Source organism: Pteropus vampyrus, unplaced genomic scaffold, assembly GCF_000151845.1.
Source record: "Pteropus vampyrus isolate Shadow unplaced genomic scaffold, Pvam_2.0 Scaffold143, whole genome shotgun sequence".
Taxonomy (NCBI): Eukaryota; Metazoa; Chordata; class Mammalia; order Chiroptera; family Pteropodidae; genus Pteropus; species Pteropus vampyrus.
Genome location: NW_011888924.1, coordinates 2,179,985 through 2,199,835, shown reverse-complemented (window position 1 = coordinate 2,199,835; position 19,851 = coordinate 2,179,985). Strand labels below are relative to the sequence as shown.

General features: G+C 42.8%; 1 protein-coding gene across 3 annotated transcripts in view; it reads right to left on the bottom strand.

The window, feature by feature from the left end:
* PITPNC1 (phosphatidylinositol transfer protein, cytoplasmic 1) overlaps positions 1–19,851 on the bottom strand; it is a 230,374-nt gene that overhangs the window by 62,910 nt on the left and 147,613 nt on the right. For all 3 annotated transcript variants that reach the window (XM_023535666.1, XM_011368508.2, XM_011368509.2), the window contains one exon: positions 11,882–11,953. In XM_023535666.1, the coding sequence (XP_023391434.1) occupies positions 11,882–11,953 (72 nt within the window). The remainder of the gene's footprint in view (positions 1–11,881; positions 11,954–19,851) is intronic.

The window sequence follows — 19,851 nt, the reverse complement described above, 5'->3', positions numbered from 1 at the left end:
ATGACTTCCGAATCTATATCTCTAGGTCTCCGCTTTGGATTTATATATCCAATTTCCTACGGGTTATTTTCACTAAATTTCCCACGAGCACTTCAAACTCAACCAGACCAAAACTGAACTCATCAACCTCTCCTAAACCACTTTAAACAAAATTCCTCGTCTTGGTGCCACTACCACCTATCCATGACAAAAATCTGAATTATCCCAGACCCCCGAGACAGTCATCTCATCTCATCCTTGAATCTGATTAGGCACCAGTCTCTCCCTCTTCCTAATTCATCCTCTTCATTTCTACTGTCACTGCTTTAAATTTGGGTGGCATTTTGTCTCATCTGATCTGTTGCAAGTCTCCTGTTTTCTCACCTAGCTCTTCCTACACCACAATCTTATCTTTCTTTCCAGTCTCACCTTCCATCCTGTATTCTCTATAGCACCTACCACATCAGGCTGCAATGACAAGACTTCCCTCCCCACACTGACCACTCCTGGTACCAAATACATGCTTAACAAATGTTTCCGGTACAATGAATTACTGCACTACTGAGATCATCCTCTCCTTTCACTGCAAAATAAAGGACTTCTCGGATTTTCACTGCAAAAGTTAAGACGAAGGGATTGAGGAAGATAATTGATATTTACTATACGTGGGTTACCTGTAGGAGCTGTGGTAGGCTGCTTACATCAATGATTTGGTTCAGAACATTCTTCATCGTTTAAAAAACTGATTCAAGAGGGTAAGGAAAATTTAAGAATTTACTACACCTCTAGAGGATAAGGAAATCCAAGGAAACAGTCTTTAAATTAGAAGACTCTACATTCTTGTCAATTTAGAATAACGGTTGGGAATAATGCAAGTAAAATTAGGTCTGTTAAAAAAAACAAACTCCAACTCCTCCATCTCTCAAGGCTGGTGCTGACTGCCCTTGAGACACTGGAGGACTCTTCAAGTACATTACCCCAACTTTGTAACAGGAGGAACCTGTTAAAGTCCCCAAATGTTCTGCCCAATAAAAACACTTCTTGACTTTGTCCAATGTAACTAAACACCTGTTATCTGTAGGGCCTGGAACAAGATAAAGCATACGGAGTTGGAAAAGTTCTTTACGTTGGATATTCCTATTTGCGTAAGTCTGTGGTGATAATATTTACCCATGGTACCTTCTGTTCCTCAATATCCCATGGTGAAGGCTTACACAGTGGGTACGAGAAGACAGTCTTCAGGGTAGCTCGAGAACAAATTTGGTGAAAAAAAACAACTCTTAAAAAATCTGTACCCAGAGAGAGTCACTAATTAATTTTTGATCATTAATTGTATAAGAGAATGTTTTTTTCCAATTGTAAGATGTTTTAAATAGGAAGACCAACTCTCAAGGGAAGTAATGCAGTTATAGGAACTATTAGCTAAAGCAGAATATTAAGTCAGAGTATTACATGACTACTTTTATTTTTTTTAAAGGCATACTGTTTTCTATTCCAACTGTTACAAAAAGCCTCAACAAAGGCATACTATATGTGCAACTGGGGTATCTGGTTTAGTATTATCTATTTCAAGACATCCAGATGGTTTTAAACAAATTTAGCTGGGTGCTGAAAACCAGGCTTCACCCACAGATCAAAATTAAATTACTGGAAAAAAAGATCAATCTTTCCAATGTCCTTCATTCCTGAGAATCTTCCTTAATACTTTTCATATTTTATTTCAATATTTCACTCTAGTTTTGACATGCCAACCAAGGTAAAACTGAGTTAAAACAAACTCAAACTCGTGACAGAGTTCTAATTTCCTTTGACTGATAATAAAACATTTCAGCACCAAACAGTCAATTATTTGGTTTCACCGCTGAGTATCTACTCCACGATGACATTTAGTTGATGCTTTTCAACATCTATTTGTTAATAATCTGATTGGCATAGCTAAGGAAAATTAAAATTACTCCAAATAATGGTCTGCACATTCCAAAGGTATTTATAACGGTCTCGTTAAAGGGCTGGAAACAAGATGAAATTTTCAGATGCAGCACTGTGAGATTTATATTTAATAAGTTTATGTACCAGGCTGTAAAGTCCGATGGACTATAAACAGTCTTTTAATTGGTATTAGTGGAGAAATGTGATTTAAATATGATTTAACAGCTTAATATTGTTCAGACAGAACTGCTATCAGTCTCAGAAGACCAAGTGCAGAATTTGGTGGGCAACAGCTGACATGTTGCTTGGTTAAGGCGCAGAGCCTGCACACAAGTAGAGCTGACAGAAGCAATGCTTTTGGTGCATCAAAAGCAAAAAAAAAAAAAAAAAAAAAAATTGCTTAGAAATCATGCCTATTGGAAATCATTAACTTCTTTTCTATAAGGTCAGTTCCTATCATTCCCTTGCTCCACTTTTTTAAAAGACAAATACCCTAGCGGAGACTTTGCCCTTGAAGGTGTTTGTCAGATAGATGGCATCCAGGAGATTTAAGAGAGAAATCCCTTTTACAAAGATGATGGCTCTGAACCTGTCAATAGCAAAGATTCAACCGCTCGGTTTTCAGAGCTCTATCAAGATAGTCATTCGCATTACTAGGAAGCCGGTCAGTGCCCTGGGAAAAGTTAACTACCAACCTTGCGGTCCTGAATAACTGAATAGCTTATTATTCAATGACTTGCCTTTGGCAAAATCCAGTACAGTGTTCATACTGTGTATGACTTGCCTTTGGCAAAATCCAGTACAGTGTTCATACTGTATATGCAAACACTATTTAGTGCTTATATTTGCCATTCAGACATCTCAACATCCTGTGCAGGAGGAAGTCTCATGTTGAATTCACTGAATCAAAGACACTGCCAGTTATACTACCAAAAATGAAAAATGTTGCCACTTATAATTGTATGATACCATCGACTCTAACACACGTTTCATTTTTAGGGTTATTCAAGCATGAAAAAACTGGCCACCTTAGACTCGATGAAGTATGGAAACACCAATAACAGCTAACGTGCTGAGCACCTACTATGTGTACCAAGCACTGTTCTGAGCACTTTTCATGAATGAAGTCCCATTTAATCTTCACAAGTACCCAATGAGTGGGAACACAGGGGCACAGAGAGGTGAAGTAACAGGCCTTAACTAGCCTAAGTGGCTGACCCAGGAATCAAACCCAGCTGGTCTGACTCCAGTGCCTGTAGCCTTCATTCCATTCACCATTTGCCTCTATCTTCTCGATTACTACTTTGGACAGGTGGCTGTCACCTCTTAGAAACAAGATGTGCCAATCAGGATCCCCTACAAGTGAGCGAGACCCAAGAAAGGACTGATTCTGAAACCAGAACTTTTAACTTCCAGGCAGAAGGCCACTAAGCAGAGGGTCCAAGGCTCTGGGCAGTGACCGCTCACTAGTCCACCTTGGAAAAGTGAACTCAAAGGCTGCCAGGGACATGTGATTTCTCAACATATGTCTGAAGAGTCCCCATCCTGGATGGTGGATAAAGAGTAGAGACCACAGACTTCGGAAATGTGAGAACTTAGTACCTTCCCTCCAGAAGAGGTCCTCCGATAATTTCTCCACTTGCAGATCTCCAGGAGGCTAGCTCTGAAATGGTGCCCAGGAAGCATAACTGAACTTACGGAGAAGAAAAGAACCACCATTCACGAAGAAGTATTCGACATGCATCATCTCACTGAATGCTCCCAACAACTCCTGAGGTGGGCATTGTCGTCCCTTATTCACAGGCCAGTGATGTCTGGAACAATGAAGTCCCATTGTCACTGGACTTCAGAGAGCTGCTTTGGATCCCGTTTGGTCCAAGGCTGGTGAGTTCTCTCAGTCTAGTACATTGTCCTGCTAAACGGGGCTGGCCAGCTGCTAGCTTTTGGCAGATTCCTAAAATGTCCTCATCCAAAATGCTCCAAGATCCAAAGGTTGTTGGCCACCATCTGTCATGAGCAATCCATTCACCGAGTCACCAACAACCAGGCTCAACAAACATAAACACAACGCTCTAGGTAAATAAACAGGAAAGCCGTGTCTTATTTTAAAGTGAAGTGCACTGTTTTCCCACAGTAATCAGGTCTCTTATGAGGGGGGAAGAAAAGCCAAACATTTGGGAAACAACTGCTAAGTGACAGGAACTGAGAGTGGATCACAGGAAATAGGAGAGGTTGGAATCTCCTGGAACAACAGTGTTGAATATTTTTTCCCCAAACTCAAAAGACTGACATCCATAAAAATACCAAAGATTATATAACAAATAGCCACTACCCACCACTCAAAATGAACATGTGTAAATGAACAAATATTCGATTCCGATTCTGCCCCTCGTTCCTTTTTTAAAAAGAAAGTTTCACATTTTGAGTTGAAATCCCTTCCATTCTACTCCAGGCTGACAGTTATCATATATGTGTTATGAACGTGGCCCATACTTTTAGAAACTCTATATTTCTTACAATATGTAAACGTATCCACAAACAATATATTCTTAAATGATTTTAATGGTTTCCCACAATTAAATTTGTAATCATTCTTTGTAGTTTATTTTTTAATACAGAACGAGGTAAGGATTTAGTATATTACTTTTCCATATGAAATGTCAATTGACCCAATGTCATTGCTGAGAAAAGGACCCAATGTCTCTTCTCTCCACTGATTTGAGATGTTTTATCTACTACTATCAAACTCCCATTATCAGCTTAGGTTAATTTCTATCTTTGTGCCAATACCATGTTCTTTTAAAAGGGGTTTGTTATCTGGCATGGAGGACACTCCCCTCCTTGTTCTTTGTTGAAAGTATGTTCTGGCTATTTTTAGACTTCTATTCTTCCATTTGAATTTTACGATCATGTTATGACAATCCTGTTGGGATTCTGATTGGAATTACATTTAATTTGGAGTTTAATTTAGGAAAAAAACTTTCTTCTTTATTGTATTTCGTCTTCCCATCCTGGAACATGGAGTATTTATCATTCTAAAGGTCTTTGTTATGCCCTTTAATAATAATTTGATCTATGAAAATTAGATTGTTCCTAGGTCTCTTAAAGTTACATTGATATTAATAATGGTATCTGCCCCACAGAGCTTTAATTGAGTTGGAGAGACAGTAAAGTGAGCAATTACTATCAAGCATGATAAAAGTGCTAGTTAGGGAAGCACAGAGAGGGCAGTGTACAAACACTAGGGTGCTACGTAGCCTGGGCTATAACCCTTTGTGGGGTCATACGCTTAGAAGTCTAGTCTGAATCATCCCCATCTGCTTTTCAAAACTTCGGGACACAACCCAGGGTATGAAATTACTCAGAGAGAACCCAGAGTTTCTGCAATTCAAAAAGTTTTCTCTTCATAAACATCTTTTGGATGAACAGAATCAATGATAATGCTGATAACAGTTATAATGAGGCTACATTTTTTTGGTTTATTTCATTAATGAAATCAGGATATCACCCAAAAGAGAGAGAAGACTGATCACAGGCAAGAAATTTAATATTGACTCAATATTATACCATTATCTAATATATGGTCTATATTCAAATTTCCCCGATTGTCCTAATAATATCTTTTCTTGCTCTCTGTACTACCTTTTCCCCCTTAAACCAGAATCTAATCAAAGATCAGGCATTAAATTTAGTTACTGAATGACATTAGTCTCTTTTAATCTAGGACGGTTCCCCACATATTTGTTTTGTTTTGTTTCTGTTTTTGATCTTTAACGACATGTTCTTTTTTGAAGAGTTTTTGGCTAGTTGTTTCATAGAGTGTCCCTCAATTTGGATTTGTCTGATTCTTTCCTCCTTTAAGAATTCAGGTTAAACATTTTTGGTAAGGATAATGCTTGGTGATGTTGTGTCCTTGGTATGTCACAATGGAAGGCACATTATGTCAGTTGCTCTTATTATTGGTGATGCAAAATTTGCTTACTTAATGGTTCGCATGAGATTTTGCCATTGCTTGTAATTAATACATAATCTCTGGGGTGATACTCTGAGGCAGTGTGGATTCCTGTTCCCCAATACTGTCTTGCTCAATGGTTTAAGCATCTATTGATGACTCTTCCTTCAGTCAGTTATTACTACGATAGCTATAAAACGGTCACCCAGACCTTGATAACTTGGTATTGCTTTTCTAGCTCTGACCTCTGGTTTCCTAAGAATGATTCAGCTTTGTCCTTTGATTATGCTGCTTTTGGCCAGTTTGGTTAACTGTCTTTCTAACCCTTAGCACTAACAGGTCGGCACAGGAAGACCTTTTTTAGATATACCCCAGCACCGGTGAACTGGGCCTACACAGATAGCAAATACCACTTTAAGCTGTATCTATTAACGATTACTAGTAATAAATCCCAGCTTCTTCGAATGCAGAGATAATCTGCTTTGTGATTTCACCCAATCAGAAAGCTAGTGCTCATGATGGAGAGATGCATTTTTTGTCCCCACTTTTTTTGTTTTTTTATTACATCCAGCTCTTAGATCATAAATTGTACTGCAAACAGCTAAGGCAACACCTTTAAGGAAGCAAATATGATCTGTTTTTCCATTGTCCTCAAAATGATACTATTAGACACAGATTAAGTAAGGCCATTGACTTTCCACTTCATGGACCAAAGTGGATAATAATCCTTTGAAACTGCAAATGGAGGTGTCTTGTGCAACATTCTTTTTTAGCAAGTACTGATTTATTAGAGAAAATTGCAGATTTTGTAGGTGGCTGGTTATAATAATCTAAGGTTAGAAACAGAATCATAAAAGTTGAAGACATCAGATATCATGTCTAAAAATAAAGCCAGTGCTTTTTTTCTTTCTATAAACCTCAATTAGAAGCCATTTAAGGGAAAGATAATCAGCTTCAGACACCTGTAAATATGGATTCTACAGTTCTCACTGGCACTTCTGCTTTACAAATTAACTTTAGTACGTTTTGAAATGCATAAATAAATTATTTTACCCTATATCCATCCATGTTGCCCTCTCGATGTTAAAAATAAAAATATGAATAGCAATAATGAAACAAATGCCATGATGACTATTATAATAACAAATATTCAATAACCAGAGCTCTCAGATGATAAAACTCCCTTTCTGTCATCTGGTAGCTTTAGAGAAAGCTGTCTGTGGTCATGGGGAGAACGTCTCTGGCTATCCTCAAAGGCGATGCAAGTTGAGCCAAGTTCCTGCACTGAAACACTTACTCCATTCATCCAAAAGATGTAGTTTTAGCTAAATGAGATAGTACAAATGTAAGATTATTCCCAACTGAAAAGTTTATTAGAAAGGCTCATAAATAAATATTATTTCTCTCCTTTGTTTAAAGTCTTTGCATAACTTCCTCCTAAAATACACTGCACTAAAATCTAAACTCTGCCTCACTGGTCTTACGTGATCTGGCTTCTGCTACTTTTTAAAAAAATCTCATTTCCTCTTAGTCTGTTCCCACTCCTAATTCTCTGGCCACCGGTTTTCAGACAGTTCCTTATGCCAGGCTGTGGCTGTGGCTGTGGCTGTGATGTTGCCTGTTTTGTCCCTGTATTAGTTTGCTAAGGCTGCCATAACAAAATAGGACCCGTTGAGTGTCTTAAACAACCTAATTCTATTTTCTTACAGTTCTGGAGGCTAGAAGTCCAAGAGCAAGGTGCTGGCAGGTGTGGTTTCTTCTGGGATCTCTCTCCTTGGCCTGCAAATGGCCACCTTTCTGCCGTGTCCTCACATGGTCCATCTCCTATGGTCTTCCCTCTGTACTCACACATCCTCGGTCCATGTGTCCAGGTTTCCTCGTCTTTTAAGGACACCGCTCAGACTGGATTAGGGCCTTCCCCAATGGTCTCGTTTTAACTTAATCACCTCTGTAAAGGTCTTATCTCCAAACACAAGTCATATTTTGAGGTACTTCAACATATTACACAATCTGTAACAGTTTCCTTGCCTGGATAACCCTTCGGATGGTTGGCTCCTTCTCATCCTCAGGTCTCACATGTACTTGTCACCTCTTCTGTGAGATATTTCTTGACTACATGGCTTCAAGCTGAGCTCCCCCTCCATCCTATTTATTGCCTTCTTCACACCTTCTACAGCTGGAATTTTTTGTTTGCTTTCTTGCTTATTATCTGCTTTCCCCCACTCCATGAGCAGTGGAGGCGCTGTCTGTCTTACAGCTGGATCCTCAGTGCCTCTCCTAATGCCTGGCACATGGTAAGTACCCCAAATTTGTTGAATAAGAAAAGGTTTATTGACAATTCAGACAAAAGCAGAGTCTCATTAGGAAATCATCATAAACATAGTTAATCCCACTGTATGACCATAACTGAAGCAATACCTAATATCTGTGCAGCCCTTTATAGTTTATAAAGTGCTTCCAGGCAAAATACCTGTATGAATACTCCACACTGATGCGAACATTATTTACTCAATTTTCTTGATCAAGAAACCAGGACTCCATGGCTTAAGGTCACATAGCTGGGACTTCAACACTGATCTTTTTGTTTCAGAAAGAACAATGTTGTGTTCTTTTATTACAACACAGCTGAACTAGATGCTAAATCAATTCCAAATATTTGAGGCAACCTCCAAGGAGAGCTCTGTGAAGGACAGAGCCTCGAGCTTCAGGAACCAAACAGAACATTCTTCTATCTGATCCAAGGGGGTTTGTCGCTGAGGAATAACGGCTAATGAGAATAAATACGGTGCCCTCAAGCCCTTTTATTGTGTGTATAGGTGATAGTGGCGGTGGTTATAAACGTGCTTTTTGTAAACTGCTCTGTTTCCAGGGGTATGAAGAAGAAATTTGGAGAACCTGATTTCCTAAATTTCACAGTTGGTTTTAAATAGAACTTAATATTTTTTTTAAATCTGTAGTTCTCAGCCTTGATGCCCCTCAGATTCACCTGGGAGAGCTTTACTAATCCCAATGGCTGGACCCCATCCCAGACAAATGAAGCCGGAGGCCCAGGGGTTGAGATGGTGGCATCTGTGAGTGCTAAAGCTTCCCAGGTGACTTTAATAAGTAGCCACGATTGAGAACCATTGGTCTAGATCCTCAAATGGGGCGGGATGGCATGTCCCACATCCCCCCAAAGAGAACATATTGGATTTACCTGGAGGGTGGACTCTCAAACTGCACACATTCCCAATGGGCGAATCTGGCATTCCTAGAGGGATGTGTTCTCCCGCGTGTGTGTTGGCTCGTTGAGACCAGCCTGCACTCAGGACCAATTAAATCCTGGGGCAGGGGGTGGAAACCAGGCCTGAGCCATGGCTAAAACCTCTGAGGTGAGTCCAATGTGCAGCCAAGGCTGAGAACCACTGCTTGAAATGGAGCCTGCTCTGTTTGGAAGAGGAAGTAAAGGCAAGACTGCCCCCCATTAACCCCAGGGAATGGCAGTAACCTGGCAGCAGCCGTCCCACGAGCGCTGAGCACTGACTCTCCCAGACCTGGATTTATGGCCTTGGACAAACAACAGAACCTTCATTTGGCATGGTGCCATGCTCCCCAGCACTAATTAAGGCTCAAATAATTCTCATCAGTACGTGCATAAAATAAATGGACCTCAATTTAAGACAACTTCCCCATCGTGTCCTGGTTAATGTATTCACGACTTACAGGTTTTCACAATCTCCACTGCTCATATTTTTTTTTAGCTAGATATTGGATAATGTAAAAAAATTACTTATGTGGTGATTGATAACAAGATAGCGACATGTACTCTATTCAATCACTAATCAATATGATTATCACTAGTGTTTTTCAATTTAATTATTGCTTCTTATCATCATCAATTTCATTAAATTTTTGGCAGGTAGGAGAGGAAACAGGGCACAGATAGTAGTATGAAGGATGGTAGCTGAATGATAAGACTATATACCCAGAAAATGCAAAGACATGAAGTGAGTTTATTAAATCATTTGGCAAAGCACTAAGACGAGAGAAATAGCCACCGCCGAACTGCTTTCTTTAGCAACTCTGCCGCCCACCGAAAACTCCACTCTCATCCACGGACAGGAAAAGTGCATGCCAGCACTTAAGCCACCTGCTTAAGGCTCCAGTTTCGAACCCCTGGACAAAGCCATCTTTTAATAATTAAAGTGTTATTACATAAACATGTATTTCTCATGTTCTGATTTCAAAACATGAACGAAAGTGTAGACGAAAGTCAATGAAGTTTTCCTTTTCTGCCAACCTGGGACCAACCTCGAACCAGCTGGGCGACCAATAGCTGCTGCTGAATATGCAAATTAGAGGAAGGCCAACTGGCAAAGAAGAAGTTTAATCAAGCCGGGGCTGGCCTGTCTGGTCCGGTGGCCTCAGAAGCAAGGCCTATGGGTCTACGGAGCAGAGCTGGGCGAAGGCTGAAAAGAGAACTTGGGCAAAAACAGACTTAGGATCCCTACAGTGTAACAAGATGGCCGGATGTGGACTTGGACAAGCTGAATGCCATGATAGTGAGCTAAGGAGCTGGCCCCAATGGCGGTCCCAGAATCAGTAAGTTAGGGAGGAGACAGCACAGGGTACAATAACTGGCATTTCTCCCGGGGAAGTGAATTGTGTTGACAAGGACTACACACAAATTCCCAGGGTTTAGAGCTTCTCTTGCAGGACGGTGTCGGTCTCAGAGAGGCCTGGCCCTTGGCATGGACAGGGGATGCTGACTCTAAGCATGGGTCCTTACTTTAGGGTGGACACACAGATATTTAAATTGTTAGGGCAGTGACAAAGCTAAGTTCCTAGAAGAGTAATAAAAAAACTTTAGCGCCTGCCAAAAAGGGATACAAGATAATAAATGATAGTTGCGCGTTTTCTTGACTATTTGAACTGACCAGAGGATAACTCAGAAGATTATGCTGTTCCTATAGTTCTACAGGGAACACAGTGAGGACACATGTCCTCCCTCTACCTCCACAAATAGGGCAGTTTTTAACTATTCATGAGGACAGAGCCATAGAGAAAAAGAGAAAGCAAGGGAATTTGAAAAGACTACAAGATGTTAATGGTCAAGCCCACTTAGCTACCTCTACAACTTCCTGTATCCTTTTCTGCATCGCCTCGGCTCAGTGAAGGCACAAAGGGGTCACCTTGTCAGGAAACTCTCTCTTGCCCTTTTTGACACAGTCTCAATCTTCGTCATTCTCCACACATGCAAAACACGTAAGTGAAGTAGAAATGAATAGTGGAAGTCTTGCAGCTCCTAGATCTAGGCTCTTCCCTCACTGTGTCCTAATGGAACCCAACGCCCAATCTCAGGGTGTGACTCTTGATAGGTCAAAACATTCACTTCCAAAGAGAAGGAGATTTAGAAATGTATTGCCCCAACAGAAAGAGAGTGGGGGTAAAAGGTCAGAAGGTGCATTTTAAGCAGTACTAATAAACGAAGTGGTTGGCTGAGATTTAGTAAGAGTCAGATTGCCTCACGAGGTAAATATTTTGCAGGAGGGGTATACTGACAAGGTGGGGTATGTGTGTACGTGTGTACATATGTGAACATACGCATAGTCCAGAAAATATATACGGAATGCCCACATATATCTGGTCGTATTCATCTAAGTAAATGTTGACAGTCATTGAAAAGATGTGCGCTCAGAAACCAAATCCTGGAGTTCCAAGGTCCCTGCCATCCTCTCAACCCCCGATGACAATTACTCCAGGTCACAGAAACTTCTGCACATAAAAATGAGAAGAAACACCAGATGACAAAATAATCCAGAAAGAAAGAAATCCCGGGGCACTAGCCCTCAGAAGCCGAAGGCCAGAACTTCTCTGAGGTCCCAGGCACAGACCCTCCTTTTCACAGCGGGCTGTGAAAAGCACCGTGACTCTGACTGTGACTCTGACTGTGACTCGTGACTCACAGAGCCTAAGGGGCGAGAGCGCAGGGCCAAGCGCAGGGCCGAGCGCAGGGCAGGGCCGAGCGGAGGGGCTACTCACGCTGTTGTTGCTTCCTTTGTTGTCCTCATACTTGGTTTCTATGTGAATGGAGAATTTCGGCAGAAAGGAACACTATGGAAAAAGAGTAAAGTTCCATTAGCAAACCATTTTTTCTCTCTTTACGTCTTCAACATAGTCTCTGGATGCTCTCCTGACCATCTGGTGGGGAGTACTGTTTGCAGTCAGAAATGTTAAGATACTAGGTCAATATCTCAATTCAGGCAAGGAAAAGACGCTTTTGGCAACGTGAACACAATTTCCTCTAGATGTCAGGCCAGAGAGAATAACCAAGCAATGGAAGGCAAGTCACCAAAGAGGTCATTTCCAAAAGGATCATGTTCTGTGAGACCTACCACAGGCTTGAGAAAAGCAAACTTCTGAATCAGAGGCAATTCTAGTTCCCGGTGATCACCTTTGGAGAGCAAATGCCACTGCTGGATACCCGTGGACCCCGTCTTACTCTTTATACAAATATTCATACAAAGCTAGGGAGGTGGTAGAGAAGGACCATTTTTAAAATCATCAATCACCGAAGTCAGACAGACATGGCTTTTAGTTTTGGGTTTATCACTTGATAGCTATGTGACTTTGGACAAGTCGTTTAATTTTTCTGAGCCTTAGCAGTATTAAAACAGGGATAACCATTATTACCTAGTAGTGACATTGTGAGGGTTAAAAAAAATCATGTGTATAGAACATTTAGTGCTGGGCATAGAGTCAGCATTCAGCGAATGGCAGCAATCCGTATGAGGCTATGGCTGAGCTTGACATAAAAGGCAGCCCTTCTTTTTGCCAGCACCGGGGAGAGTAACCCTAAATGCACACGCCCTAGTGTCCCAGTTTCAATGAGCTATATTCTACATATTCAGTAGATTTTAAGGGTTAAGGAGCTTGAGAAGAGAATTTTGATGGATTTGATGTAACCTCCCTCCTGCTGGCACCAAGCTGGGCATTCACTTTCTTGGCCACCAGAGATGAGATGGAAGACTAATGGGTAAAATGACCCAGCAACTCCACTGGGAGCTGCAGGTGCTGGAGAAATGAGACTTGGGCCGATTCCCTCAGAGTCTCGAGAGACTGGCTCCTGCATTTACTTCTCCAACATGCACAGAGCACATACTGTAGACCAGGCACTGGTCTAAGTGCTTCCGGGTTTAATTCATTTACTTCCTGTAACCATCCCATGAACTACGTACTGTTATTAGTAACCCTGCTTTAAAGGTAAGGAAACGGAGGCACAGAGAGGTTAAGAAACTGGCCCAGAATCACAGAGCCAGTAAACGATAGAGCCGAGATTCAAAGTCTGGTGGCCTGGTCCCAGTATCCATGCTCTCGATCACTACCCCACTGGTTCTCAAAGTGGGGCCTCTGAATCTGTAGCAGCAGCAACAGCAGCAGCAGCAGCAGCAGCAGCCCGGAACTTGCTAGAAAGACAGATTCTTGGGCACAGCCCTAGACCCACTGAATCAGAAACTCTGGGGATGGGGCCCAGGTACCACTTTTAACAAGCCCTTGGGGCATGCCGACGCACATGCCCGAGTTGGAAAACCACCTGAGGACACCACGTCTGGGAAGGAAACAGAGAGAATGTGTTACCTAAAATCCACGACTCCTACCCTCACCCCACGTGCTGCTGATTTCCTTTCAGCTCAGCTGAGACCCCCAGTGGCAACTGTACAAGAAGGCCGGGGCCTTGAACGTGCCGTTGATAATTCTCCTGACATCACACGCCTGTGTGGTTCGGCATTCATCTGTCTTAATCCGAGTGAAACAAGCAAGCTGAACCGTGACTAAGGAAACATGGAAACAATCAATCCCAGTAATTGCCTTTATGGAGAAGGTGGCCCTGCGATTATTCACTGACACCTTCTTTTCTGTCTCCTCTCCAGCCTCTCACTCCACACCTGCTGCCATCATGCCCAGTCCCAGGGAGTTCCAAGGAGGAGCTGCTTGTCATGAATTGAGACCCTGGAGGACTTGAGGCAGCTCAGAGGCCCACAGCAGAGCGACTGATCGACAAGCGAACTTTGGGTGATGCACCTGCCCGAGACTCTTTTAAAAATAACATGCCTCAGATAAACAGATTTGTCCTTTTTAACCCATAATTCATATGAGGATCAATCCAATGCAAACCCAGTACCAGGTGGCGGAGGAACAGAGCCATCCAGCACGGGGAGCTGGGTCTGGTGCAGCAGGGTGGAACTCTGCAAGGAGTTTTTACTGGTTGAACCTCTAAACTACTTAAGTAAGGTCAAACAAATGAATCTTAGCATTTGGATATTAAGCCCAAATATGAAATGCAAAACTCTCATGCAAATTAGCAGATGTTATTTTTGAGTCAAGGACTTAGGTTATTTTCATATCAGAATGCCAACTCTGCCAGGGGCTGGGAGTGCACCTGGCTTGGGCAAGGCAGTGGGAGGACCTGAATTAGTCAGGTCAACTCTGGGCCGGTCAGTGTTTTCTCCTTCCGTAGTGGTTAGGGACTGATGATTCCTTGGGGACCTCTGATGGCTCAGTGTATGGGTGTCTCAAGTTAAAAATCAGATGTATCTACGACTCGGGGCATTTTCAGAGCTGTCACTAAAATCTTTCCGGTGGGATACCCATGTTGAGATAAATTTCTGCTTCCCTATGCAGGTTAGCATTCCTAAAGATTCAGCCTGCCATCCCTAAAAATCCTTGTGAAGCCTTAACTGTTAAGCAAGTTCTGTTCTTTCTCCCTGGCTGGCTCCCTACTGCATCTTACCTCCGAGGTTTTCCTAAATCCCTTCCCTCAAGACCCCTGCTTGGCTTCACTCTTACTTCTACATGCCTGAGAATTTTGATTCTGTTTAATGAGGACACAGAAGATGTGACAGAAACACCTACGACTTCCCTCTCCTCCACTTCAAATCTGCTTATTTTTATGCTACTTCTTATTCTTTGTGAATCAGAGAAAGACATCGCTTTCTCTCCAGGGGAAAATAATATAATGAGAAGAATTGAAGACATAGAGTCAGCAGACCTGGTCTCAATCCCAGATGTACTGACTTGGGCATATTATTTTACCATTCTAAGCCTCAGTTTCCCCATTTATAGAGAGGGGACTATCCTTCTCTACTCTGTAGTAGTATGGAGAAGATCAACGAAATCTTTCAGCTAAACCCTAGCACAGTGCCTGGCACATAGTGGGTACATAGCAAAAAATATTTCTGAGTCTCTTGTCTGGAAACTTGTTTCATCGATTATTTGCATCTTCTTCCTGGCTTCCTTCCTGCGGCTTAAAAATATAATGAAAAGCATCATATTCTTAAAAAGACGAATGAGCATCAAGTTCCCTTCGTTGTGTTTCTTTCTCCATCTACCATCAATCCCATTTCTCTTTGTCTTCACAATCGAACTCTATTGAAAGAGGAGTCAAGGATTCCTGCCTCTACTTTTTTTTTTTTAACCTCCCACCTCTTCTCAACCAGTGCAATAAGGTATGGAAATGAATGATTATCAAGGACTTCTCAACCAGCATGGCTTCTCCACCCACACCCTGTAGAACTCTCCACAGTTGGATATGACAGAACAATTCCTCCTTCCTAATAGCAGTTCCTTCTCAGCCTTCTTTTCCTTCCTCCACCCCTTCAATGGAGGTGGACCCTTGGGTTCTGCTCTCTACCTTATTTTCTTGCTCCAAACTCTCTTCCCAGCGATCTCATCTACTCCTGACTTTTCTGTGATCATTTTTTTTTATGAATCTCTCCCAAACTGACATCTCTAACCCCAACTGCTCTTCTCACACGTCCAGTCGCCCGCTAGCCATCCCCAATAAGGATTCTATGGGCAATGTCAAACTTAAAAGATCTTTATTGAAGTCAAATGTTCTCCTGCACTGTATGAGTTTCCGAGGGCTGTTGTAACAAACTACCAGGGACTGGGCGACTTTAAACAACAGAAATGTACCCTCTCTCGCGGTTCTGGAGGCTGGAAGTCTAAAATCGAGGTGTTCGCAGTGCTGTGCTAGAGAAGAACCCTTCCTCGCCTCGTCCGGCCTTCTGTTGGTCCTGGGTGTTCCTTGGTTTATGGCTGCCTCTGTCACTTTCTTTCCTCTGTGTGTCTCTGCGCCCTCTTCTTTTCTTATGACAAATTTCCTTCCGACATCTCACTACAGACCATCTTGAATACACCTTCAGAATGATTATCCCATGTGTGCGGGGAGCACTGTTTGTACCTTTGTCACAGCCTTTATCTCTTTTCCCGTCATCACATCTGTCTGTATGTCTGGCTCACCAACCAGGTGATAAGCTCCCATGCTATTCTAGAGAGGTTCGTCCCCTATAGCCTGCTGCCATTAGGAATGGAGTAAGTCACAGTCGCCCCAGTTATTTAGACACCAAAGCATCTCCTTTAGTTTTCAGATGCTTCCTGTGACTAAGGGCTTGCTCCAGCTAGGAATATACCATCCAACCTAGTCATTCTCAGATATCCAGGGTGAGAAGGGAGCACCCCACCTTCCAACCCTGGACATTCTCGAGACATGAATTGTCCCCTAAAGATTTCAAAACATTTCTTTGGGTAAAGGGGATTCCGTAGAGCTAAGGGAACTGTCAGGAGTGTGGGCATGGGAAAAACGTTGGGAGCCCTGACATGACCAAACTGGAACGTGACGCAAGAAGACGGGTGTCGGGAGATTCACCCTTTGGCTGAAATTGGAAGACGTCTCAGGGATTCAGAAGACTCTTACACTCTCTATGGCACTCTGAATGCTTAAAGTCCCACTTGGCCCACAATGACATGAAGGAAAGATTAAAAGACCCATGGTGGACAGAATTCTAAGATGGCCCCAAGTTTCCCAGCCTCTGGTATACGTATCGTGTATAATCCCTCCCCTCTGAGAATATGATGGGATAGTAGCTCCTTTGATTAGATTACCAAAGTGATCAGATTATGTTACATTACATAAAACTTATTTTTAGAAGAAGCAGAGATTCCTTTGTTGGCTTTGCAGATGTACGCTGCCACGTGGCCAGAACCTAAGGGAGGCCTCCAGGAGCTGAGAGTGGCCCCTGGAGGCTAGCCAGCTAGAAATCGGGAATTCCTTTCTACAATTGCAAGGAACTGAATCCTGCCAACAACCAGTGAGCCTGGAAAAGAACCCTGAGCCTCAGACGAGACTGGAGCCATGGCTGACACCTTGATTTCAGCCTGGTGAGATTCTAGGCCAAAGACCCAGCTAACCCGAGCCTCAGTGGAAATGTGAGATAATAAATGTGTGTTGTCACTAAATTTATGGGAAATTTGTTATCCAGCAATAGAACACGAAAACAACACTCAGCCTCAAGAACCCAATCACTGCTTCCCTTCCGAATCTCCTACGTGGCTCTCATTTGAATAAAATATCACTCGCTTTGAGGTTTGAACATATCCAGGGAAATGGAGAATTTTTACTCTTTCTAATGTAGTAATCTCACCTATGATGTCATCTGCTTTATCGATGGCCACTGCTCACTGAACAGCGTGACCTTTACTGGTAACTGATACCATTAAGTTTGCCATTAGCATGCGCCCGGCCACAGGGAGGAAGTATGGTGGTTCAGGAGAAAGAATACAGGTTTTGGAATGTAACAGAGCTTAGTTAATATCCCAGCTTTTCTCACAAATCGTGTGACTTTGGGCAAATTCCTGAACCCCACTGAGCTTCAGTTTTCATAACTATAAAATGGGGACAACACCAACCTTACTGCTGTGGAGTGAGGATTAAATGATAGAATGAATGTCCAAAGCCTGGAAGTGTCTGGTAGGACAGTCACTTGAGACCTGTTGGCCCATCCCATTGCACCCTACCTATCCCAGGAGGTCCCGCAGACTAAGTGGGGGAGAAAACAGAACTGGGAGTGGGCAGGTCCTCCATCGTACATGTGCGAGGATGCGCTGGGAGGCTGTGGGCCTGCTGGAGCGACAGGAGGACACCTGGTTGGTCTCCCATGACATGGATGGTGGCCAAGTCACAAAGGAGGTCTGGATGTCTTGCTCTGAACTCTGAACTGCTGCACTGCTGAGGGCATGTCATCGTATCTTCTAGGACAGTCCTCTCACTGTCTTCCTTTCCCTAAAGCACTGGCAGCTCCTCTCCCTGCACCTCTGATCAACTTCCCTGCGAGGCCCTGCCAACTTCATGCAGGAAAGCATGAACGCTCCTGGGATCTCCACGAACTTTCTTACCTAAAGGCTTTGTGCCTGCTGGTTCACTCAGCCTTATTACAAAACCCGAGGCTCAAAAAGGTTAAGAAATAGCACTAGAAAAACCACATTTGGGAGCCCCAGGGGTTCCTACGAGATGACCTCGCTTACAGGCAGAGGGATGGGGCAATGACTCTAGAGCATCGGGAGAGGCAGCGAAGTGCCCTCACCCCCTGGAGCCTGGGGGACATCACGAGTCATTTCAGCCCCTCCCCTGGGCCCACTCTGGATCTGCAATCTTCTTTCTCATGAAAAACCTTTTTTTTCCCCTCTCTCTCTCTCTCTCTCTCTCTCCTCGACTAGAAGAGTAGCTTGGCCAGAACCATAACGAATATTCACTTTACTACATCCAGGGTTTGTTTTGCCCTCAACCCGCTAACAATGATAACGGTGTCATGGAGAAATTAGGGCAATAAAGCAAAAGATCTCCTGTCATATCCTCTTTGATTTTCTAGCTCAGATTCTCCCAAGCCAGAGGAGCCTTATTAGTATTGCTGTCATCTGTGCATCTTTGGTTTGCTTCCAAACCCAATGGCATCCACCGCACGAACCTCCTTCTCTAAAATGATCATCAGGTACCCGTGAAATCTCTAGCAACTAAAACTAAATGTGCAGAAGAGATGGTTCTTTGATGAACATGTAAATGCATGTACTTTCATCTCTCAGAAGTGATGAGGGAATTTGCCATCGGGAAGAAGAAGGCCAGGAAAGATGAGTGAAGCACCTGGGCCTCTGCAAGAATAACTTCCAGACACGAGCACACCCAGGTTCAGTGTCGGGAAATGAAAGCGGCATATACAAAATGCATGGCAGAGCTGGATTTTCAATTCACTACAGACATGCTTTGGAAAATGAAAGAGCTATTTTTAGCCCGGTGATTGATTAGGGTTGCTATGGCAATAAGAAACACTTATGAGAATAAAACTAAATGTAAGCAAGTCTTAAAGAGAAAGGGGCAAACGCACTGGGAATTTCAGTCAGATTCTGGGTGGTGCTGGCAGCCCTCACTGCAGCCTCCACCCACGCATAGGGAGAGAGGGGGACGGTGGCTGTAGAGAACTGGCCATGGGACACCAGCCTGAGGCTCTCGGTGTTCTGACCTTCAGAAACATGCAATAGCAAAACTTCTGGAAAAATGTGCACCATTCACTTTGAAGAGATCATCATTATTGACGTACTATACTCCCACAGCACCTAGCGCATGGTGAAAACTGTAAGCTAATGGATATTAATTCTACCCTATACCTATTTACAAAGCAAAATGAAAATCACATTCTCTCTAAAGATATATTTCTAAAACTCGTTTAATGATGCCTCATCTGTTGGGCCTGGCTAAAAACACATTCTAGGCTCCTCTCAGGGCGACTGGCTGAGGGTTCCAGATTCTCCACATAATGCCCAAGTGTTTCTTAACCCCAGGAAGTTTTGGAATACTTTTGGGTCAAAACAATGATCTAAGGTAAACACAATGTTCTCCACGTCCACTCTGGGCCAGACAGACACAACCCAATGCCGAGGAAATAATGACAATAGTATCGTTACTGTATTTACTATCATCAGGCACTGTTTCAAGTGTTAGATATATAATAATTGATTTATTAACTCATCAACTCTCATATAACTCTATGAGGGATGTACTATTACCCCCATTTTACAGATGAAGCAATAAAGGCGTGGAAAAGCTGGGCAGTACGCCCCCAAACCACACATCTACATGATGGAGCTCGGACTCAGCTCAGGCTGTCTGGCTCTGTGGTTCA